The sequence below is a fragment of the Phyllobates terribilis genome, unplaced genomic scaffold, assembly GCF_046119375.1.
Source record: "Phyllobates terribilis strain yellow unplaced genomic scaffold, ASM4611937v1 Scaffold_1__5_contigs__length_1240528914, whole genome shotgun sequence".
Classification (NCBI taxonomy): Eukaryota; Metazoa; Chordata; class Amphibia; order Anura; family Dendrobatidae; genus Phyllobates; species Phyllobates terribilis.
In genome coordinates this window covers 69779220-69805068 of record NW_027362761.1, presented here as the reverse complement: position 1 = coordinate 69805068, position 25849 = coordinate 69779220, and the positions used below count along the sequence as shown (strand labels likewise).

General features: G+C 39.9%; 1 protein-coding gene across 1 annotated transcript in view; it reads right to left on the bottom strand.

Annotated features, from left to right (window-relative positions):
* Positions 1 to 25849, bottom strand: part of ECPAS (Ecm29 proteasome adaptor and scaffold) — a 144277-nt gene that overhangs the window by 63952 nt on the left and 54476 nt on the right. The window contains exons 15-29 of the mRNA XM_073663999.1: positions 24198 to 24301; positions 22617 to 22740; positions 22178 to 22258; positions 21869 to 22088; positions 21642 to 21733; positions 21375 to 21509; positions 20991 to 21153; positions 15448 to 15617; positions 12927 to 13028; positions 8984 to 9107; positions 8664 to 8809; positions 7808 to 7862; positions 7062 to 7176; positions 6711 to 6779; positions 2833 to 2950 (exon numbers count right to left, since the gene is read on the bottom strand). Coding sequence (XP_073520100.1) covers positions 2833 to 2950; positions 6711 to 6779; positions 7062 to 7176; positions 7808 to 7862; positions 8664 to 8809; positions 8984 to 9107; positions 12927 to 13028; positions 15448 to 15617; positions 20991 to 21153; positions 21375 to 21509; positions 21642 to 21733; positions 21869 to 22088; positions 22178 to 22258; positions 22617 to 22740; positions 24198 to 24301 — 1818 coding nt within the window. The remainder of the gene's footprint in view (positions 1 to 2832; positions 2951 to 6710; positions 6780 to 7061; positions 7177 to 7807; positions 7863 to 8663; positions 8810 to 8983; positions 9108 to 12926; positions 13029 to 15447; positions 15618 to 20990; positions 21154 to 21374; positions 21510 to 21641; positions 21734 to 21868; positions 22089 to 22177; positions 22259 to 22616; positions 22741 to 24197; positions 24302 to 25849) is intronic.

Below are 25849 nucleotides of genomic sequence, written 5' to 3'. Positions count from 1 at the left end.
CCAGATGATGCAAATTTCCCAGCTTTATAAAAACCCAGCCTCCTCTAACCTTGTGCCAGAAAACAACAGCCATGGGTTCTTCTAAGCAGCTGCCTAGCACTCCGAAAATGAAAATGGTGGAGGCCCACAAAGCAGAAGGCTATAAGAAGTTAGCGAAGCATTTTCAAGTTGCCCTTTCCTCAGTTCGAAATGTAATTAAGAAATGGCAGTTAACAGGAACAGTGGAGATCAAGATAAGGTCTGGAAGACCAAGCAAAATTTCACTGAGAGCTACTTGTAGGATTGCTAGAGAGGCAGTCAACCCCTGCTTGACTGCAAAAGACCTTCAGAAAGATTTAGCAGACTCTGCAATTATGACACATTGTTTTACTGTTCAGAGACACCTGCACAAACATATGGCCTTCATGGAAGAGTCATCAGAAGAAAAATTCTTCGGCATACTTACCATAAAATTCAAGTAAGAAGTATGCAAAACATCAAAACAAGCCTGATACATTTTGGAAACAAGTTGTGCGGACCGATGAGGTTAAAATAGAATTCTTTGGCCACAATGATCAAAGGTATGTGTGGAGAAAAAAGTCCACAGAATTTCAGGAAAAGAACATCTCACCAACCATTAAGCATGGGGGTGGATCAATCATGCTTTGGGTTGTGTTGCAGCCAATGGCATGGAGAACATTTCATGGGTAGAGGGAAGGATGGATTTAATGAAATCTCAACAAATTCTTGATGCAAACATAACACCATCGGTAAAAAAGTTAAAGATGAAAAGAGGATTGTTTCTACAAATGGAGAATGATTAGTGATGATTGAGTATGTTTCATTAACACTTTCCGGCGAGCATGCTCAGGTGCTCACCGAGTATTTCGGTTAGACAGCTGTGACACATGCAGAGATTGACTGACGGACAGGCAAGCTCTGCATATGTCACAGCTGTCTAACAGCCGTGTCTCGCTGCCATGCTTGCCGGAAAGGGTTAATGAAATATACTCGATCATCAATAATAATCCTAAACACACGTCAAAAACCACAATAGACTACCTCAAAAGGTGCAAGCTGAAGGTTTTACAATGGCCCTCACAGTCCCCTGATCTGAACATTATTGAAAATCTGTGGCTAGACCTCACAATAGCAGTGCATGCAAGACGACCCAGGAATCTCACAGAACTGGAAGAATTTTCCAAGGAAGAATGGATGAAAATCCCTCAAACAAGAATTGAAAGACTCTAGTCTGGCTACAAAAAGTGTTTACAAGCTGGGCTACTTTCAAAGGGGGGTGCTACTAGGTACAAGCCATGCAGGGTGCCCAAACTTTTGCATCAGCCCATTTTCTTTTTTGTAATTTTTAAGATGTGAAAGTCGACTATATATATATTTTTTTTTCCTAAAGTACAAGAAAATGTGTCATCTTTAACTTTAGGCCTTTTAGAGATCATTTCATATTCAACTTGCTTAACTGTCTCCATGGAAGTGACTTTTTCCAGCACATTCTACAAATGCTCAATCAAATTTAGGTCTGGGGAATTTGGAGGCCAAGTCAGGATACTGAACTCTTTTGTGTAATCCTCAATCCATTACTGATCATTTTTTTTGCCATTGTCACAAGATAATCAGCGATATTCACTTCACTGGTCAGTGGTTTTAGGTTGCCTATATAAAGTCATGGGCTAAAGTGTTGGCACCCTTGAAATTGTTCCAGAAAATGAAGTATTTCTCCCAGAAAATTATTGCAATAACACGTTTCTTTTCATTGTGTTTATTTGGAACAAATACAAAAACAACTCAGGAGAAAAAAAAGGCAAATTGGACATAATTTCACACAAAACTCTAAAATGGGCAGGATAAATTTGTTTGTTGCACACCCTTTGGAATATATAACTGCAATCAATTGCTTCCTATAACCATCTACAAGCTTCTTACACCTCTCAGCTGGAATTTTGGACCACTCTTCTTTTGCAAACTGCCCCAGGTCTCTCATATTTGAAGGCGCCTTCTCCCAACAGCAATTTTAAGATCTCTCCACAGGTGTTCAATGGGATTTAGATCCGGACACATTGCTGGCCACTTCAGAACTCTCCAGCTCTTTGTTTCCATCCATTTCTGGGTGCTTGTTGAAGTATGCTTGGGGTCATTGTTCTGCTGAAAGACCCATGACGCAAACCCAGCTTTCTGACACTGGGCACTACAATGCGACACAAATCATTTCAGGTGTGATTTTCATATTGCCCACACCTGTTACTTGTCACAGGTGAGTTTGCTTCAAGCATGTGATGCTCGTTCAAAGGTATTTAACCATAACTTTGGAAATGTACCAACAATTTTGTCGAGCCCATTTTTGGGGTTTTGCGAAATGATCCTTTTTTTCTCCCATCTGTTTTTTTTTTTTGTGCTGTTCCAATACACACAAATAAAATAAACATGAGTAATTGCAATAGTGTTCTGGGAGAAATACTTTATTTTCTGGAACAATTTCAAGGGTGCCAACACTTTTGGCCATGGCTGTATGTAGTGGTTTTAGCCATGTAGCTGTGAACCACACAGGAGTAACTGCACATGGTTTTACTGTAAAATGCTGTAATTTTGTATTTCAATTTTCAGCCATGTGGTAAGTATAGGTGAAGCACCGGGTTTGTATGTACCTAACTTGTACGTGGACATTAGTATATTATACATGCAGACAGAGTCAAGGACAGGACAAATAAAGGGAAAATATTGGTTGGGGAGTAGAATAATGTTAACTCTTGTGGGTTTGCAAGTGTAACTGGCAGCGTTCTTTCAAACCAAGTACAATAGTAGAAACTCTAAAATATGTATAGAAACAAAGGCGTTTACCTTCCTTGAGTTCCACATAGCATGGTGGTTAGCCAAATTCATAAACTTGTATATGAGATCCGGTTGGCTAAGATCACTAGCCAGTGCACACAGCTCCTTGTAAGTAGACAGCCCCTGTCTTTGGAAAATCATGAATGAAAATATATAAAAGTATACAAATTCCTTCTTCTACACTATTTCGTCTTACTTTTCATTTTACAGAAAGTCAAATGATGGCAATTAATGGCTTTAAAACAATGCATATGCCCTTAACATATTCATATTATACTACAATACACATCATTGGGACAGGGAGTCCAGAACATAATTATTCGGTTTATTACGAACTCAGCGTAGGGTGTACATATGATTCATTATGAACGTCTACACGCTTTCTTTTATTTAAACAAAATATTAATTTCTGCCAGTCTTCTTTGCATATATTATATAAAATGAACCATTTTACAGTAATAGGGTGACATTCTACCAGCCAGCAGGAGGCGGCACCTGACTAGTCTTATCTATCCCTATGGCTCCCGTCCGGATCTTCAAAGTACATTTTCTCTGAAGTGCTGGAGCGTTACAGACAATTATGTACCTGGCTACATTTGTACAGCCAGGCAGCAATTCATGCCGTTTGTGGCTTGAGCAGCATGAATTGCCCGACAGGTTCCCTTTTACAGAAGGGACGTGTCCTAGTGCAGATTGAACAAATGAATTAGAATTGACGCTAAAATAGTTGGGTAAATTATAGAAGAAGTGGACTCCTTCAGAAGACGCCTTTAATATTTTAAGGGGAAAGCAGACAGCTGTGAGCTGGTCTTATTAGTCTGGGAAGAGGCCAACATACATGGAGCTTCCCAGCCTATTAATATAAGCTCACAGCTGTCTACTTAGCCTTTACTGGTTATTAAAAAAGGGAGGACCCTAAAAAATGACGTGGGGTCCCCCCTATTTTTAATAGCCAGCAAAGGCTAAGCAGACAACTGCGGGCTGATAATAGACTGGGAAGGGCCATGGATATTGTTCCCTTCCCAACGTATTAAGACCAGCCCTAGGCCGCCCCAGAAATGGTGCATCCATTCGATGCGCTTAGCCTCGGCTCTTCCCAATTGCCATGGTGCAGTGGCAATTGGGGTAATGGTTTTGAGGTTGATGTCAGCTGTGTAATGTCTGCCGACCTCAAGCCCAGGAGTTAGTAATGGAGAGGTGTCTGTCAGACGCCCCCATTACTAACCCTGTGGTGAAAAGAAATAACCACAGACACATAGAAATATCCTTTAATTGTAAAAATAACTCCCCGACAATTACCCTCTTTTACCCAAAAAAGTAATCCACAGGTTTCACTGTAATCCATAATATGGAGGTCCCATGATGATTCCTGTCTTCTTCATCCAGTCTATGGAGCCCCATTCATAGAACGTAGCTCTATAGACAGGGGCAAAGAGCCACTGCCAGGTCTGATGCTGCACAGCACAAGAACTCGGCTGCTGTGACAAGCGGTAATGTGATTAAGGTTACCGCAGATTACTGCGGTAACCTTACTGACGTCACCGCTCGCAGTGTGAGAATTTACTGCTCAGTGCATAGACTGGAGGAAGAAGGCAGGGATCATCATGGGATCTCCATATTATGGATTACGGTGGACCCTGTGGATTACTTTTTTGGGTAACAAATGGGTAATGGAGGGTAATTATTAGGGAGTGCTTTTTACAATTAAAGGACTTTTCTGTGTATGTATTTATTTCTTTTGACTACAGGGTTATTCATGGGGGTGTTTGACAGACACCTCTCCATTACTAACCCCTGGGCCTGATGTCAGCGGATATTACACAGCTGACATCAACCCCAAAACCATTACCCTGATTGCCACCGAACCAGGGCAATCGGAAAGAGCGAAGGCTAAGCGCCAGAATTGCCGAAACTAATCGATGTGCCATTTCTGGGGAGGCTGAGGGCTGGTCTTATTAGGCTGGGAAGGGGAAAAATATCCATGGCCCTTCCCAGTCTATTAAAATTAGCCCGCAGCCGTCTCCTTAGCCTTTGCTGGTTACTAAAAATAGAGGGGACCTTACGTCATTTTCTTTTAGGGTCCCTCATTTTTAATAACCTGTAAAGGTTAAGCAGACAGCTGTGAGCTGATATTAAAAACCTGGGAAGCTCCATGTTTATTGGCCCCTTTCCAGACAAATAAGACCAGCTCATAGCTGTCTGCTTTCCCTTAGCTGGTTATTAAAAATAAGAAGGGCCCCACACCATTTAAAAAAAATAATAATTATTTATTTAATAGATTAAATAAGGCTAAACACCCTTTAGCGACACATGAAAGGCACTAAAGGGTGGTAGTTTATTATATGTAGGGGGCTTGTGACATTAAATATCTACAGGATATCTATCCTATTTTTACTATCTATATCTGTGTATAAGATTGCTTTATTAGTTTGTAAACTAGCTTTAAATTACATAGAGAATTACAGTATGTAAAAGCTGATGTTAAAAACACATTGCATACGGATTGCATATGAATGCTATGAAATGTGAAACATAACATTGTGCTCGCATGACACTCGTCCTACTTTTCAAGAGCAACATCGGAGCAATTTATCCGTAGATGAGAGCGAGCCCTAAATAATAAACTTCTGAAAATGATTCATTGCTCTTCCCCAGGAAAGTGTGCAATTATCCAAAAGACCCAGGACATCTGCATACAGATTTGACAACTTACTTAGCGACTATAATATAAACTTGTGTTAAGGCTTTCCTATATTAGTGTAAAATGATACACTTCCAGAACAAGCTCTGTACATACATTGTCCATGCAAGGAGTTAGAGAATTCAGCTCAGAAAACTGCTGAATTAGGAATACAGAACTAGATTATATTATGTGGTCATCTAGGATCAGTGAACGTAACAAAATGTATTTGCAAAGTTACTCAGTGTCATATGAACATGTGTACTTGTGCACACCATTCACTAGCATTTAGTGACTGTAGCTGATGACTAGTTTGAAAATAACGCAATACCATTTACATTAAGGAGACTACTTGTCTGATGTTTTTGCCATTATAATTTATTCTCATGTTCTAAATAATCATTTAAACAGGATTTCCAATTAAATGGTGAAGTTATCCGTTTATTAAAAGAAATAAAAATAACCAGTTTTAGGCTGTGTGCATATCTATCACAAGACCTGCAGGGTTTCCTGACAGCAATGTGAATGAGAATCCTTAAATCTCATGCACAAATTGCTTATTTTTGACTTGCGGATTTGGTGCAGATATAAATCTGCAGCATGTCAATTCTTTTAGCCTTTTTTTCTGCAGATTTCACCCCATACAAATGAGTGGGGAAAAATCTGCACCAAAAATGCATGTAAAAAAACGAGTCAAAAACAAAATATTTTACGCTGCATTTTTCCTGACCAAGAGATGCAGAAACGGTGCAGTGTATATGCACACATTAAGTATTTGGTGCAGAAAAGTCTTCACCATTTCTGTATCTCATTAGGAAAACGCAAAGTCAAATATGCGTGTTTTTTTATGCGTTTTTGGTGCAGATTTTTTCCCCGCTCATTAATATGGGTGAAATCTGCAGAAAACCACTGAAAGAATTGACATGCTGCAGATGTAAATCTGCACCAAATCTGCAAGGAAAATATAAGCATGAGACTTCAGGATTCTCATTTGCCTTACTGGCATCAGGAAACCCTGCAGATTTTGTGACAAAAACGCAAATTGTGCACACTGTCTTACTTGGGTTTTATTTACTTATAGAGATATTGGCACTTTTCCATTTGGTGGCTGTGGCCATTTTAACAAGGGTAAAAAAAAAAAAGTAAGTGCAGCCATATTGGCAGTTGCCTTAGTGTTTTAGAAGATGTAACCTTAGAGGAAACTTACCCATCTGGAGCTTTGCCAATGGATGAGCCTTGAAATACCTCCGTCTCTCCAGACACCTCGTGTTTCACCCTGAAATAAAGAAGAAGAAATTAAAAGTCTAAAAAAAAAAATATGAACAGACATATCAACAGTTACTGATTATTCTGCTCCTGTTGTAGAAATAGCAATGTTACCTACTAAGTCATTATTAGGAACAACCATGCACAAAATGCAATCCCAAATCTCTCAACTATAGAAAATGTCCACGCAGCTGCAGAAAGTTCTCTCTATATTACACCAGCGTGGTGAAATATCACCTTACAATAGCAATATCAGTTATACACACACTGAGAACACAAGGAGTCACTGTACCTTTTCCCAGTCATGAGTGTGTCCACAAGTATGGACACCAGCTCCTGTTGGTCTTGTTCACTGCCCAGTTCATATACCAACCCAAGACCTTTCGATGCAACATCCTGGCTAAGTTCTGCAACAGATTTTGTGCAATTATCAAATATTTTCCAAGGAGTTAGGCTGATAAATGGACTGAGACATTAACTGTGTAAGCGTCTATAAACAGTACCTATATTTAAGATTCTCCAAGAAATGTATGGATAATTTATAGGTCAACTATGACTGGTTTTCACAGTATTTAATAGTGTTGATCCTGGTTATAAAAGTTTAAAAACAGAGTATTATTTAGAAGAGGAAAATGCATAATCTCTCTAATATTTTATTCTACAGCTAAATTTACTGTTGTCCTGATGTTAAGAAGGGATGTCTACCATTAAAAGTGGTCAAATATTTGTCTTCTATGCCAGGTTACGATTACTTGTGGTTTTCGCTCCCTGAAAGCTGTTGATACATTGCGATACCACCGAAATCAGTGCGGTCACGAAGACCATGAGGATGGCAAATTATTAAAAGTACAATAATATCTGCTTGCTACCTGGCTTGAATAGAGGTAAATGGGTGTAGATGTGGGGACAGTGCTGTATTTAGTGATTTGGAGTGATAATCAGATCTGTTACATGTACCACATTAAATATTGCTATGATATACTATTCAACGTGTAAAGTCGCATTTAAGAATCCATTTCAAGGCACAAGGGTACATACCATCATTATCAGAAAGGACAGATATAAAGGCACTTTGGATTTCTTTCAGCTTTGACTGTAAAAGAAAAGAAGGGAAAATTAAGCTGTACTCGCATTTAAGTAAAAACATATAAGTAGTATTAATGATGGCCATCCACGAAATTATTTTCACAAAACTGCCAACAATCTAATGTGTTCAGACTAGTGATGAGCGAGCATGCTCGTTACTCAAGATTTACGTGCTCGGGTGTTTTCCGAGTATTTGCGGCGTGCTCGAATGTTATATTTGAGTCACTCCTGTGTGCATAATTTGCGACTGTTTGACAGCTTTAATACATGTGAGGAATGCCAGTTTGTTAGACATTCCTCACATGTATTAAAGCTGTCAAAACAGTCGCAAATCATGCACTCATAGTGAATCAAACATAACACGCCGCAAATACTTGGCGAGCATGCGAGCCGAAAGGGTTAACAGAACACGCTCACTCATCACTAGTCCAGACTCTTACCCGATGGCAGATACCAAGGGAAAAATTAAGCGTGTATGATTTCAACACTACCAGTCTTCTGTTCAAATGGCAGATAAAGTGCCAATGGGGGTCCATATTGGGGGAAGTTGGGTAACCAGCACCCCCACTGATCAGCTGTTTGGCACTACATACACTCCACAGTGACCAGATGTGTACAGAACTAGCACACCACAGCTACGGACATTGTATAGTGTCTTGGGTATCCATTTAGAGCCATTATGGATATCACAGTCCTAGAAAACCCCTTTACTTTCTAAGATAATATGACAATACATGCATCTGAATGAAAGATGACAATATACACATATACAAGCCAGATTGTAAGAGACTGTAGCCTTATAACCAACCTTTACTTCCTGGTGTTCGTTCAGTTTCTTCACAAGAGATAGTAGCCATATACAGGATGCCTGTCTGACATGTGGATTCACACTGATAACATGCCTGTTAAGGATCTGGTCCAACACCCATGTAACAACATCATTCTCTTTTACACCTAGCGTAACAATGGCAAACAATCATTCAAGTTATAGACAGAAGAGTAACATATACAGAAAGTTAAAAATATAAAAATGTTAGAAAAATGTATAAAAATTTTTTTTTAAAAAAAAACTAGTTCAGTGGTTAGGATGTGTATTGATGCAGTGTGATAATAGTAGACCCAAGTTACCTGCATGCGGTTGATAATCGTCCTCAGCTACAATCCAAACATCCCGGGCGGCACTGGACTTTGTTCCGACCGCTGCATTTGTTATCGCCTCCCCTATAGTAAACTGGAGCTCAATCTGTTTGGCCTAAAAAGGAAGGTGATTTTTAAAAGGGTTTCCCACAAATAAAGTACATTTCATTCAATACATCTTGGAATAATAATAATTTCCACAATTGGATGTGTTTAAATAAAATGTTCCTGTGCTGAGATAATCTTATAAGTGTGCCCCTGCTGTGTACTGTGTAATGGCTGTGTGACCGTGCAGGAACATGGTCTGATCATACCACATCTCCTGAGCAGGGGAGGACGCAAAAGAGTATACAGACAGTACAGCAGGGGGTCACAGCTGCTGCTTTCTGTGAGGTAAAACATATTTTAACAGATTGCCTGTAAAGTATTACTCAGTGTTTTTTTTATGCCATTCTAAGCTTTGAAAAACAAATTGAAGATGTTAGAGAACCCCTTGGGTGCCTGTCAGCATAAAATGACTATTCAAACCAAGCACAAAACGTTGGTGTATCTTTGGCGAGACTAAACAGTGCAGTGCACCTTCCCAAATACTTGTTTTACATATATTTTTATAATCCTCTGGCTTCTGTAATCTTAGAGGTGTAAATCAAGAAAGAGGGGTACACAGATGGATGAAAAAAAAGTAGGTGGGAAGGTGCATCAAACTGCTCAACAACGCCAAGGGTGCATCAAGCGCCTGTGCTTAGTTTGAACAGTCCATTTTTGCTGACACTTTACTCACAGAGGAACTCATCTCAGACAGAGTGAATGGAAAGTCAATACCATAAGCTTTCTGGTAATAGGGCATTGAAAGCATGTAGGATTGTAGTAGAACACTACTCAAGACATGTTAATGCTAAGCTTAGTATATTCACATGCAGTGATATTTTATCTTTTACTTAAATGCACGTAACGCAATTGTGTTTCTTAAAAAAATGTTATCCAAGCATTTAAGGAAACCAGGATGGATGAACACAGAACTTAAACACATGCTAAAAAGAAAGAAAGAAATGTTTATTAAATGGAAAGAGGGAGGCATATCTAAAGAAGATTATAATGCAGTCTGCAGATCCTGCAGGGCACGTATCAGGTTAGCTAAAGCTGACAATGAATTAAGGCTTGCAAGAGATGTCAAAAGCAATAAAAAAGGATTTTGGGGGTATGTCAAAAGTAAAAGAAAAGTCAAAGATGCTATAGGATTTTTACAGGATGAAAATGGAGAAATGGTAAGAGAGGATGTTGAGAAGGCCGAACTTTTTAATTCCTATTTTGCATCTGTTTTCTCTCAGAAAGAAAATGTAACATCAACTGATCTTCACTATCCTTTTAAAGGAATAGAGGAATCCAAGTTATCTGTAAACAGAAAGATTGTGAGGGAATATTTAGCTAACATAAATGAGTTCAAGTCTCCAGGTCCAGATGAATTACACCCCAGAGTACTGAAGGAGATCGTAGAAGAAATTTTAGAACCACTCTCCATAATCTTTGAAAATTCTTGGAGAACAGGAGAAGTCCCAGAAGACTGGAGAAGAGCAAATGTTGTTCCTATCTTCAAAAAGGGGAAGAAGGTGGACCCAGGGAACTATAGGCCGGTGAGTCTGACTTCTATACCAAGAAAGATCTTTGAACAAATTATTAAACAACATGTATGTAAGTACATGGATAAGAATGAAGTGATTAACCAGAGTCAGCATGGGTTTGTAACTAACAAGTCATGTCAGACTAACTTAATTTCCTTCTATGACAGAATCACTGACTGGGTGGATCAGGGAAATGCTGTAGATATAGTATATCTTGACTTCAGCAAAGCAGTTGACAAAGTATCTCACACCATCCTTATTGAAAAAATGACCAAGTATGCAATGGACCAGGCAACTGTTAGGTGGATTCATAACTGGCTTTGTGATCGGACTCAAAGGGTGGTTGTAAATGGCTTCACATCCAGCTGGATGAATGTCTCAAGTGGGGTACCACAGGGCTCCGTCCTGGGACCTGTATTGTTCAACATCTTTATCAATGATTTAGATGAAGGAATTGAGGGTAAACTGATTAAATTTGCTGATGACACAAAGCTAGGAGGGATAGCTAATACTAGAGAAGAGAGAGAGAGGATTCAAAAAGACCTAACTAAACTGGAGCAGTGGGCAGCAACCAACAGAATGGTTTTTAACAGGGAAAAATGCAAAGTACTACATCTGGGCAATAAAAATGAAAAAAGCATATACAGAATGGGAGGAATAGAGCTAAGCAACAGTACATGTGAAAAAGACTTAGGTATACTAATAGATCATAGACTGAACATGAGTCAACAGTGTGATGCAGCAGCAAAAAAGGCAAATACAATTCTGGGATGTATTAACAGAAGCATACAGTCTAGATCACGTGAAGTCATTATCGGTCTTTACTCCTCTTTGGTCAGACCTCATCTGGAATACTGTGTACAGTTTTGGGCACCACATTTTAAAAAAGACATAGACAAACTGGAGCAAGTTCAGAGAAGAGCGACCAGAATGGTGACTGGTCTGCAAACCATGTCCTATGAGGAACGGTTGCAGGATTTGGGAATGTTTAGCTTGCAAAAAAGAAGACTGAGAGGAGACTTAATAGCTGTCTACAAATATGTCAAGGGCTGTCACATTGTAGAAGGATCATCTTTATTCTCATTTGCACAAGGAAAGACTAGAAGCAATGGGATGAAACTAAATGGGAGGAGACACAGATTAGATATTAGAAAAAACTTTTTGACAGGGTGATTAATGAGTGGAACAGGCTGCCACGAGAGGTGGTGAGTTCCCCTTCAATGGACGTCTTCAAACAGAGGCTGGACAGACATCTGTCTGAGATGATCTAGTGAATCCTGCTTTGAGCAGGGGGTTGGACCAGATGACCCAGGAGGTCCCTTCCAACTCTACCATTCTATGATTCTATGATTTCTCCATGCGGAGAGTGACATGTTAAGCATGTCAAGTGAGGAGACTTTTAAATCCGCAATGCTCCTCTAAAAAATATGCAAATTGGAGCATTGCGGCTTTAAAAGTCTCCTCACTTGACATGCTTAACATGTCACTCTCCGCAAGGAGAAATATTACCCCTTGGATACCGGTCTCACATCTCTCATCCAGCCAAACCAGAACTCACACTTTGCACTGATGAGGGGCAGTACCCCAAAACACAGTGTCTGCAAATCGAGTTTCTGTTTCATATCCTAAGTCATGTGAAAAGGCTCGTTAAAGGGTCACTATTGACTTTTAGGATTGCTACTTCCTGTAGGTGGCACTAGAGTTCTGGTCCTGTTCCTCTGTGAAGAGACAATTAAAAAATGTTGACCCATTTATCTTCTACAGCTTCTGGATTTCACTGTATACAGCTGGCAATAAAGTAAGTTAAAGGTGAATATGTCAAGCATGTTCTGACAGCAGGGTCTGTAACTAGAAATATGTAACTACAAAATAATTTTTTGCATAAAATGCAGATATTTGAGTTTAAAGCCATTTCTGGGAGGAGCAGACATTTATGTTATCAATGCAAATCCGCAGAACGTTAACGTATAGGGGTTGTCCACTACTGGACAATCCCAAGTTCAACAATTCAGGACATCATATAAAATAAAAACAGAGCATATTCACCTCCTGCAACGGAGCCGTTCCAGCGATGTTGGCGCCCCTATTCCCGGAGAATGACCTGTGTCTCGTGTGCAGGGCAAAGCAAATGAGCGACCGTTGCAGGGGTTAAGTATACACTGTTTATACTTCACATGGGATCCTGAATTGAATAAACTAGGATTGTCCAGTAGTGGACAACCCCTTTAAGAAGCCAGGGAGGATAAAATATGCGTATTCATGAATGTAAAAATACACCTTATTAGGCCGAGTTATAAAGAGAGTAGGTAACTTACTTCCACAGATTGCATTAATCCTTCCAGAAGCTTCTTCTGATGAGAAAAGTTACCATCCCCAACAGGAAAATATCCCAGTGTTCTTATGGCCCGTTCTTTAGCCTAAAACAACCATCCAATGGATTAGCAGCAATACTAGATATTCAGAGTAAGGGTTCGCTCACATCTGTGTATATAAAGCAGCTGAAATTCTCAGCCAGAAAAGTTGGAGAGTGTCAGGCGAATGTCATGTGTTTTTTCTCACCTAGCATCCATATGACATGCATATGCAATCCGTATGCAATGTGCTTTTAACATTAGCTTTTACATACAGTAATTCTCTATGTCATTTCGAGCTAGCTTTCTAACTAATAAAATAATCTTATATACAGAGATAGATAGAAATATGGCAGTGAGATAATCAGTTCTTTGCGTGTGTAATTTTCAGTACTTGTATTTAGCCATGTATGTAAATAAATAAAAGAAAAAAATTACGAGGGGTCCACCTTATTTTTATTAACCAGCTGAGGGAAAGCAGATAGCTGGTCTTAATAGTCTGGGAAGAAGGCAATAAATATGGAGCTTCCCAGGCTATTAATATCAGCTCACAACTGTTTAATTAGCGTTTACTGGTTATTAAAAAGGGGGGACCCAAAAAAAAAAAAAAAAAGACAAGGGGGCCCCCTGTATTTTAATAGGCTGGGAAGGGGCCATTCATATTGGCCGCCTCCCAGACTAATACCCCAGGCCTCAGCCGCCCCAGTAACAGCGCATCTATTATATGCACCAATTCGGGCGCTTAGTCTCGGCTCTTCCCGCTTGTCCCGGTGCATTGGCAAGCACAGTATTGTTTTTTATGTCAGCTTTGTAATATCAGCTGACATCAAGCCCAGGGGTTAGTAATGGGGAGGCGTCTATAAAGCACCCTTTTTCCTAACCCAGTAAGTTTAAAGCAAAAAACACACACAGAGAAAAGTCCATTATTTGTACAAAGCACTCCCTGACCCTCTTTTATCCATTTATTACCATTAATAAATCAAATACTCCAAAGGGGTCTGCTGTAAGTCCATCCCACGAAGATACCCAACTTTGCTACATCTGGATGATGTGTTGAGCAGTGACACGAGTAATGCGACCGCTCAGCACGCCAGCTGGAACACATTGACAGTAGCATGTGAATCCGGCTGCTGCGACAAGCGTTGACATCACTTAGGTTATCCCAGTTCAAAGCTGATGAACTGCAGTAACCTTATTGACGTAACCGCTCGCAGCGTAAGAAATTTCTCTCCCTCCCAGCCCATTATTTCAGCCCGCAGCTGTCTGCTTAGCCTTTGCTGGTTATTAAAAAGAGGGGGGGACCCACGTCTTTTTTTTTTTACCCTCCTTCTTTTGGTCCCCCCTTTTTAATAACCAGTAAAGGCTACGTAGACAGCTGTGAGCTGATATTAACAGCCTGGAAAGCTCCATGTTTATTGCCGTTTTCCCAGACTATTAAGACCAGCTCTCAGCTGCCTGCTTTCCCTCAGCTAGTCAATAAAAATAAGGGGTACCCCACGCCATTTTTTTTTTCTTTTACTTATTAGCTAAATACATGTACAGTAAGCTACACACGCTCTGCATTAATTATATATCTCAATGACATCTATTCTATTCTGAAGGTTCACGCTGTGAAATTACTGTATTCGGCTGATGAAACATCAGGTTTCTTATGAGATGGGTGCGTACACATCGCATGGCACATACGTGGTCTGTGTGCCGTGCAATTTTTTTTTCCGCACCCATTGACTTGCATTGGTGAGTCTTGGCTGTTTTACGCGGCCATATGCAGCATGCTGCAATTTTTTCCTCAACCCAATTCCAGGTGCGCAAAGAACTTGAAGATGAACACTGCGTAATTGAATAAAATTGTTGCGAGTCCAATGCGATTTTTTTTCTCACATTGCACTCGTCGATTTTTTACGCAGATGTGAGCGAACCCTTAAAATCATTGTACAAAACAGAGTACCTCCATAAATTCAGGAAATTAGAGTTACAAACATTCCAAGAGGACAAGGCAGTTTAGTCACTGAAAAAGGAAGAATAGTACACAGGAAGATATGAAGTCACAATCTTAATGGTATACATGAATAAAAGTCGTGTGCTCAACTACTTCCAAGAATCGTTTAAGAGAGCATATGGTCAAAAGTAGATAGATGTATGTGTCATGGAAATGGAGAACACCTGAGCACTAGTTATAAATCTCAGTACATTGTTTTATCAGTAGCCCAAGGGCCATTAGATTAAACTTCTAGTCCAGACACAAACATTACAGCCTAATGTAGCACTATGCTAACACGTGCTGCATTTACAGCAAGTCCATGAAGTAAACAGGGAAATTTGTATTTGAAACATCTCAGAACGCTATTAACAAGGTACAATGGAAATCCCTTTTATGCTTATATTCCCAAGCCACTAACTGCAATATCTTGTGCAATATATGTGGCACCAAGCGTCTAATCTATACTGAACACAAATTGGAAATAGTGCATAAACTACACATTACCTTGTTCGTCTCTTTGCCTGAAGGTATTCTGGCCAAAAGACTTTCTACTAGCTGCTTTTTGGTGAGCCCAGATCCTTCATCTGGTATTGGCAGGGCCCCATTCCGTCCAATCTCCCCCAAAGCCGTTATTGCAGCAATTGACAAAGGAGATCCATTTTCCAATAATGTACCTGGACAAAATAAATACACCACATATATAACAGATAGAAAATACACCTCAATATCCAAATTGAAGACAAATAACTTTGGTTAGTAGAATTTTGGGCGTAGTCAGACGGCTGTAAAAATGGGACAGCAATGCACGGACTGGCCGGCGGCTCTCCCGACCACAGAGTGAAAACTTTATATATTTTTATGCAGCTATCATGCTCAGGTCGGGAGAGTTGCAGCCTATACGAGCTATAATGCCACCTGACTGGACCCTTACACTGAAGACATATTGAACTGTCCAAGCGTATCTGCTTTAAAAAGGAATGTGTCATCAGAAAATGACCTATTATTATTAAAATCATATTTTTATTTTAAATGTGTTTTCTGGTTAAATAATGATTTTTTTATTTTGATATCCAATTTAAAAAAAAATTGCAATTTTCACACTGGCCACTAGGTCTAATTTTACAATCCTACTTTCTGTTCTTCATATGGACTTAAAGAAGATGTCCACTACCTTTTATTATCCCCCTAATGTATTCCCCCGGGGCCCATAAGGGTTTTTGTAAATACCTTGCGTTGCAGTTACTGCCTGTGAGTGGCGCTATCACTGGCCACTCACAGGCATCACGTGATCCTCCACTGATGCTGGGGTGTGGGCGGGGTTTCCCCAAGCGTCACACCCAGCATCCACCACACGCTTTCCCAATGAATGAGGAGAGGGAAAGCACTGCAGCCGGAACTTGATGTGACATCAGCGGATGTCAGCGCCGGCTGCAGCCGGGGGTCACCTGATGCCTGTGAGCAGCCAGCGATTGCACCGCTCACAGGCAGTAACTGCAACGCTCACCAGTTTTCCCCTCTCCAAGCTCTATGTGTAAATTGCAATGCACTGGTAGCTGGGGAGACGAGCTGCAGTGATTTCTCCCATAGACAGCACAGCCCCGCACAGAGAGGGGAATGCCTGCTCTTCATTCCCTTTTTAGCCCACATAGACAAGCTACAGCAACATGGGGGGTGTTATACAGCAGAGCTCAGCTGTTGTGATCTGAAGCAAGCTCTGATTTGAGGTCAAACACTTGTTACAGAGAAACATGTTTTTGCAGTCTATCTCCTCTGAGCAATACCTGTTTTAGCTGCTTTTTCACAGTGGTTGACAAGTTCAGGAGGTAGGGGGACGGGAAGATGTGGCCGATAAGTGGGAAGAAAGCGGCTTTCACTGATAAAATATTTTACAGTTTCCTACAATCACCTGTACTATTGATTATTGCAAAGTTTGTTGAAAGTACAGCTCCCTTTTAATGTGCATACTTTAATCTAGGCCATGGTAATTGTGAAGGGAAGGGGAGGGAGTGAACGGTTTTCTAGAATTGGTGGATCCTGTGTTATCTACTGTATACAGAGGTGTTACCCTTCATTGTAATTCTAGGTGTGATAATGAAACTGCTGAAAAGTTTTCTGTACAGAACAGAAAGTATGAGCCTCATTAGGCTTAATGGCCAGTGTGAAAATTACACTTTTCTTATTTTTGCTATATAGATATTGATATGGAAAATTGATAAAAACCTGTAATAAAAAAATACATTTAAAATAAAAACCTGATCAAAATATTTCATTTTTTATGACACATTCCTTTTAAGATGACAGAGGCTACGTACTTCTGCTACCTGAAAAATACAGCCATACATAGGAAATATACAATATAATGTTACGTAGCTGATATCTAGGATATTGCATAAGACTATATTTTTTTGTAATTTTGAACTTTAAGAGGGCATTTACAATTTATCTGCAGTGTTTATTTGGCTCAAAGTATCCTTTGGCCTTTGTGGTGCTGGTGTACAGAATGTGCCTTTTCATACAGAAGCATCCAGTAACAAAAACCTAAACCGCATGGTATTATAAATGCCATTATAAATGCTGTAACCCCTGCATGCCAAGCCCACATCTTTCCCCGCACATGATGACTGATTTAATCAGTCATCATGTGCCTTTAACAGCCGCGGGTGCAGCGGTGATCCACCTGAGGCTGTTAACCAGTTAAATTCTGCTGCCAATCACAGACAGTGGGATTTAACATGTGCTGGCCAGAAGCGCGTCATTCATCCTGACCATCAGCGCCCCTGTCACGTGATCACTGGGTGCCCATCAGTAGTCATAACAGCCGGGGATCTGCTCATGACCCCTGTGCCTGTCATTATGATTCTCTAGTGAACGCCGTCCCATGGCGGCAGTTTATAGGAGATCTTGATTTCTGCTATACATAGCACTGCTATATTTGGACGATTGCAGTTTCAATATGGGAACTATTAAATAAAAAAAAAAAGAAAAGATTTTAGAAATACGAAGAAAAAAAGAAAACAAAAGATCAAATCACCTTTTAAAAATAAAACAATAATAATAAAAATATACACATATTTGGTATCGCTGCGTTCAGAAATGTCTAATCTATGAAAATATAAAAGTATATTAATCCGATCGGCAAACAGCGTAACAAGAAAAAAACAAAAGGCCAGAATTACGTTTTTTTGGCCGCCGCAAGATTGCAATAAAATACAATAGGAGATTAAAACATTGAATCTACCCCAAAATGGTATGAATAAAAACGTCATCTCAGGGTACAAAAAATATAAGTCATCACACAGCCACTGATCCCGAGAAATGAAAACATTACGGGTCTCAGAAAATGGCGACACAAGCAGAATTTATTTTTCTTACATTTTCTAAAAAATTTTAATACTTAAATAAAAAAAGAAAACCTATACAGGTTTGATATCTATGTACTCGTACTGACCTGGGGAATCATGTTACCAGGTCAGTTTTACCACATAGCCAACATGGTAAATGAAAAACAGAAAAACTAGTGGAATACCACTTTTTTTTTTTTGCAATTTCAACACACTTGGATTTCTTTCCCGCTTTAAAGTACATCACAAGATAAAATAGATGGTGTCATTCAAAAGTACAACTCACCTTGAAAAAAAATAATCCCTCATATGGCTATAGGGACGGAAAAACTAAAGCGAAAAAAATCGCAAGATCGTGAAGGTGTTAAAGGGTATGTGTCAGCAGGATTTCACCCCCCTAACTATTTATACCTACATGCAGCTCTTTCAAATACAAATCCAGCAATACATTTACCTACAAAGTCCATTACTCCAATCCGGAGGAATCAGCATTTGAAAGAATACGCAAATGAAGCTGAAGTGCTTTTAGAAGCACTTCCCAGGTCTCCATCACTCAGGCTCTATTCCGCGCCCAGCGCCGCCTGTTCCTGCCTTATGGATAGCTTAGCTTCTTTGCTTGAAGACACACAGCAAAAGAGCTGTAGGATAAGCAAGAGGAGGCGACATTGGGTGGGGAATACAGTTTAGGAGAACAGAGGCTTGGGAACAGCTTGGGAACATCCTCTATGTACTGAAGGCACTTCAGCCTCATTTGCATATCCATTAAAATGCAGATTTGTCTTTGAAGGATCTGTACTTAGATATAAATAGTTTGGGGGTGAAATCCTGCTGACAGATTCCCTTTAACATAGATGCATATTGGCAATATATGCCACAGCATACCTGTACAGAGACATGCAAATGTAAAGATAATTATGGAATGATAAAATGAACGTTCTTTGGATTGTTAACCACTCAGCTTATCACAACGAACAAACAAATCTGCTTCTTTCTCCTCCTGGACTGATCTTTCATTCTCAATATTCTCAATACATGGGTAAAATCTGCCTTCAGTGAACAGAGACTGAAATAAGAGATGACACCTGGTGCTTATGAAGTTTTATGGAGAGGGAAGGAGGAGCAAGGAGCTGGCGCATACTCTGGCCTGCAGGGTGAATATATTTGGCTCGCGACATCAGAACCGCCACCCCTAAGTGGGGCCATTATTCTGTATGGAGGACTATGTGGGGGCCATTATACTATATGGAGCACTATGTGGGGGCCATTATACTATATGGAGGACTATGTGGGGGCCATTATACTGCATGGAGGACTATGTGGGGGCCATTATACTATATGGAGAACTATGTGGGGGCCATTATACTATATGGAGGACTATGTGGGGCCATTATACTGCATGGAGGACTATGTGGGGCCATTATACTATATGGAGAACTATGTGGGGGCCATTATACTGTATGGAGAACTATGTGGGGGCCATTATACTGCATGGAGGACTATGTGGGGCCCATTATTCTGTATGGAGGACTATGTGGGGCCCATTATACTGTATGGAGGACTATGTGGGGCCCATTATTCTGTATGGAGGACTATGTGGAGCCATTATACTGTATGGAGGACTATGTGGGGCCATTATACTATATGGAGGACTATGTGGGGGCCATTATACTGCATGGAGGAGTATGTGGGGGCCATTATACTGCATGGAGGACTATGTGGGGCCCATTATACTGTATGGAGGACTATGTGGGGCCCATTATTCTGTATGGAGGACTATGTGGGGCCATTATACTGTATGGAGGACTATGTGGGGGCCATTATACTATATGGAGGACTATGTGGGGGCCATTATACTGCATGGAGAACTATGTGGGAGCCATTATACTGTATGGAGGACTATGTGGGGCCCATTATTCTGTATGGAGGACTATGTGGGGCCCATTATACTGTATGGAGGACTATGTGGGGCCCATTATTCTGTATGGAGGACTATGTGGGGACCATTATTCTGTATGGAGGACTATATGGGGCCCATTATTCTGTATGGAGGACAATGTTGGGTCCATTATACTGTATACTGGTTGGCCCGCGACTTTGTCCAAGTTTTTCATTCTGGTCCTCTTTGTGTTTAAGCTTGACATCCCGGAGCTAGTGCAGACACAGATATTCTGCTGCAAGTTCTCCTGAAACCGCAGTTACACTTTAAACCTGTAACATTTGTCCATACAGTGATTTACAGATGGAGAATCCACAACATAATACAGATGCAGCGAAGTGGATGAGATCTGAACACCTCATCCACAAGTTGTGGAAATGTTCTGTTCATCTGATACTCCGGTGGTAAAGCTTCTCTGGTCTCTAGCTGGTCTCAAAACACCACTCTTCAAGTAAGGATGTCACATGTGACTTCTGCAAATAATCACAGGATCCAGAAGTCACATCTAATTACACATCTTAGCTGGACCGGTGTTCATGGAACACGGGTATACTGATTTTTTTGGGTTATTTAGCCGTAACAAAATCTATACCAAAATCTGCAAATTTGCCGTGGTTTTGCATGCAGAAATTTGCTACATGTGAATGTATCTTAACTATGCAACTATATCTAGACAAATTTTAATTTTCAAGATAAAGTTATTGCATGCTTGGATTTAGGATTTAGATGAAGTGAAAGCTTACAAATACATCACTATGTAAAAGACTTACCAATGGTTTCCACGCAAGCTTGGATTGTTTCATTCTGTTCAAGAATAGACAATGATTCTAGTTGCTCCATATCCTGGGGCCCTTTCCTAGTCTTGGTGGTATCCAAATATCTTCCAATCAGATATCCCAGGGCAAGCAGGGATCCATGTTGAGCCTCTGGGGACTATAAGAAAATATTAAAACTATTTCCTACCAACTCTAACCTAGTACATTTTCCTACATTGCTTTTTATGGTTCTGGCAGCAAACAATTATAAAGCATGAAACAATCAAATTTTACTCCTGTACCAAGCTCCCTGTAAGTGAAGTAGATGCTCCGAACCACAATACATAGTTACTGAATATGTCATTTGGCTAAGGTACAAGAAACTAACTTGATACTTACATGGGGATCCTTAGCAGTCTTAATCAGGCCCTGAATTTTGGATTTTAGCTCCGGACCGGATAAAGTAACTACAACTAGAGCAAATAACTGAGCCGCCAGCTCCCGCATTTCCTCCTTGTTAGCAGTCATCAGGCTCTGAGAAAAGACCAAAGCGGAAATTACCAATAAGCTGTGGACTAATGTCTTCAAAAGTGCAAACTGCAAATACAGAGGAAAGCGAGTCCTTTGTAAAAGACACAGGTAGAAATGTGCTGATCTGGTACTTACCTTTATCCACTCTACTTTATCTACTAACAAGGCAGCCAGCTTCTGCGGATATACAGATACTATCTCAAGGAGGCAATACATAACTTGTAAACCTGCAATTAAGAAAAAAGGTATCAAGAATTAGTTTGCAGTGAATTTTAATCAGACCCAAGTAAAACCAATCAATTTTAAATAAATCATTAAACTTTAAATGGGTAATTAATATAGGATTTGATTCGGCATGGTACCTCCAGCTGCAGACAACAGTTGCTGAATGAGGCTTATGTACATCTCCACGGGGTTCAGGTCTTCATCTTTGGAAGAATCTGGTGCGTTCATGTCATCCGACATTAGCTCTCTAACATAGCGTCCCAGAGCTGGTGCCTGATCCTGCATATCTGCTAAAGACTGGCAGGTTGGGTCTACACCAGCACTATGAGCTAGGCACATTCTCAAATATAGAATAATCTATGTAGAGAAAAAAAATTCAATAAAAATAAAGAACTTTTACATTCGCTCATTACGATAGGATGTCACTTTAGCAATGAAAGCTATACCTCTAGAAATGCAGCAGGGTTAAACGGGAGAACAGATGTGGTCGTTACAAATTTAACAGGCGTTTTCATTCGGCTGGATGCCTATAGGGAAGAGATGATAGGTTATTTTTAGCTTATTTTTTTAATTTCCATTTTCATACAAGATTATCCATAATAAAAGGGTCAATCATTATTTGCCTGGATATACAGTTTTCTATCTGGAGGACTTTCTACACCGGTAGATTTGTCACCCACTGTATTGCTGTTGGGTAACAGAACTTTCTGTAGGAGTTTTAGAAACATGACAATGAAAAGTATAGATAATTAACTTGGCGTCTGTGTGGCAGCTTATCATTACAAAGCTTTAGCATAGTAAATATAAAACAGAAAAAACTCCATAGAGGTTTACCATAAAACACTACACATTTTGGATTATCTGTAATGCAAGTTAATGGTTTACCTTATCCATAATATGGCTGACCATTACTGGGAAAGATGGCAGTTTCAAAGGGCTGCCTTCATTTTCACTGTTCGCAGAAAATGTTCTCAGGGCTCTTTGAGCTTCTCCATAAACCTCCTCTCTCCTGCAAATACACCGAATTACTCAAGCACATTGACTCACAAGACTACTGGACACTAAATCATTTAAAGAACTGCTGTCCACTGAAGTAGTCAAAAAAAAAGGTTGTGCCCTTACAGGTTCAGTCCACACAGCCTACCACTACTTAAGGCCCCTATACTTGCAATATATTTTCCTCAGTGTGTACATAGAGTACAGATGACAAGCAGAACGTGTGTGCCCCTTCCTTTTACTGGGACAATTTGACAAAAATTTTACTAATAAATTTGTGTCAATATTTCTCTAATTCTACGGAGCATACTAATGTCAAATATCTAATAGAGTGAGGCCCTAATTTATCCACGTCTCATGTAGGTAATGTCAAATCTGCATAGAAGAAAGCAGTAAAAGCAGATAAGCCTGTGCTAGTCTAGAAGTAAATTGGATGCCATCATGCAGTACATCTTGCAATGGGATGGATGGGCTTTGTAGTCTGCCAATGATCTGCATATAGGGATAGACTAGGAAAATACTGATTGTATAATTTTACATTCTTCCAGCCTCCTATGTCTCAGGAAAATGTGGAAATGTAAGCTTCCACACACAGAAATGCTGTGTTCTGCATTGACAAGGTATTGGTGTCAGAGATAAAAATGTCATAGCAAGACTCTCAACTGGGTAATGTCAACTGTTATATATATATATTTACATTGAGTGGTTGAGTAGGCATTCAAAGGAATCTATCACCAGGACAGATGGTGTCTTGGTAGATGCCCTAAATTAGTGTGAAGGCACTGGGTTCACCTGATTTCAGAAAGAGAACTGTTTATGGGAGCAGATTTTCATTCTAGACTTCCTGTCAGTCATCTTAAAGGGATCCTTACAGCATGATTTCACCCCTAAACTAATTATATGCACATGTAGATTTTTCAAAGACAAGTCCTTCAATACCTTTACATGGCCAGCCTGATCCTCTGTTACTGAGAAATCAGTGTTTGAATTGATATACTGTACAAATGGGGCTGAAGGACTATAGTACATTTGAAGCCTCTATCACACAAGCTCTATTGCCTGCCCAGCACCGCCTGCTCCCTCTGCTTGATTGAGAGCCGCGGAGAGTAGAGCTGGAGTGACGGAGACTTCAGCCTTATTTGCATATTAATTCAAACACTAATTTCTCAGTAATGGAGGAACAAACTGGCCATGCAAAGGTATTGCTGGACCTATCTTTGAAAGAGCTACGTACACACACAAATAGTTTTGGGGTGAGGTGAAGTCCTGCTAACAGATTCCCTTTAAGGAAGAACACAACAGGCACTCTTAACCCAGTATTAAATGACAGCCATCCAAGGACACTAGGCTACATTCTACAACACAGCAAACATCCACTAGACAGCTTTAAGGTTCAGTGCCGCGGGAATAAAAGTGGAATCAAGGCAATCCTTTTGAATAGAAGATGTTGAGACAATATAGACATCTTACGGATCTCCAGCTGAAAGCAACAGCAAATATCTTGAAGGTATGTGGTCGGGAGAAAAAACGTTGCTTGCAAATTTTACTGCTACTTGTCGAACCTGGACTTCAGGCTAAATGAAAAACAAAAAAAATTATAATCATACAAAATGAGCATTAAACAACTCAACAATTACAACTACTAATCAATGACAAAATTCCCAGGTACATAGTGATTGAAGGCACATCAACACACATAAGCGAGAGTGTGCCTACACAAAGATCACTCCATAAAGCATCAAGACAACAAGAGGAACCAGGAGTTTTTAGGAAAATAAAAATATAACAAATATTTATTGAGTACATATGAAGCGCATAGATAAAAAAATACAATGGTAAGTAAAACATGTGTGTAAGGTAAAGAGCAGACACCCTATGAAACCACCAGCACAGGTAAAAAATAGTCATCTAATGAACCTGGTACAGAAGGGGGGCAAGGGCTAAGAGAAAATGCAGACCAAAGTATATAGGTAACTAACAGCGATAAAACACGCTAACCATATTGTCCAAATACATGTCGCAGACAGTGCTGCAAAAAACACAAAGGCCAGAAAAGGACCTGCACCTAGGGTATAGAGGTGCCAGGTAAGAAAAGGTAAATTGAGACACCAATATCCGCTTACCACGGTGGCTGGAGGCCCTCAGATGGAGTGTGGGTGGGTGTGATGCCCCTTCCCAACGCGCGTTTCGCGTGGACCGTTCTTTGCTTTGTCAAGGCTGGTGGTTTCATAGGATGCCTGCTCTTTACCTTACACACGTTTTACTTACCATTGTATTTTTTATCTATGTGCTTTATATGTAATGAATAAAGATTTGTTATATTTCTATTTTCCTAAAAAAACTATTAATCAATGTATAAAGTTTCCAAAGGTAATATACCATTCAATTTTATGGTGAAATTTCTAATTGCAAATTAAAAGGCAGGCGATTAGTTTTATTTTATTTGATTACAGGTACCATTTTTTCCTCACCATTTGGTGGAGTTTTTGGTTTGTTTTTTTCTCGGAGGGACAATTTTTACATTTTTGTAATAGTTGGCAAACTTCATTATTATCAGAATCTCAGAGCAAATGTGTGTCAGTTTTAAAAATCAACAAGCAGTTTTAGCAAAATGAAGAAACGTTCCGTATAAACATACCCTAATTTCTATGAAGTTCCAAAGAATTCATGGAAAAAAGACTTCAGCCTCCTCAAAGATGTGGTTATGGGGTAAGCAAAGCACTCTCGGACAGAAAACTGATTTATACTATTCCCTTTTCCACTCCTACACTATTTTTTCTAAGTTAGAATACAAGTAGAGATTCCCTAGGTTTGGAATATTTGGTCAAGAATTCATAATGATAACAAGATTGCAGATGTAAATAGTGGGGGAACTGGAAAGACACAAAGCGCAAAAATAGGGTCTTATCTGGGAAGCAATCTTGAGAAAATAACTTAAAAGTGCTCACCTGGTCGGGTTGTGTGCACACAACCACTGATAACGGTTAGGCTGCTGCAGACCCACGAGGGGATGAAAATGCAGGTAATGGAGAAACAAATGGGTTAATTCTGCGCGGTCATGTAGAAAGGATGAGGGATGCCAATCCGAGTGTAAGTGGTTTATTTAGTCAACGCGTTTCGAA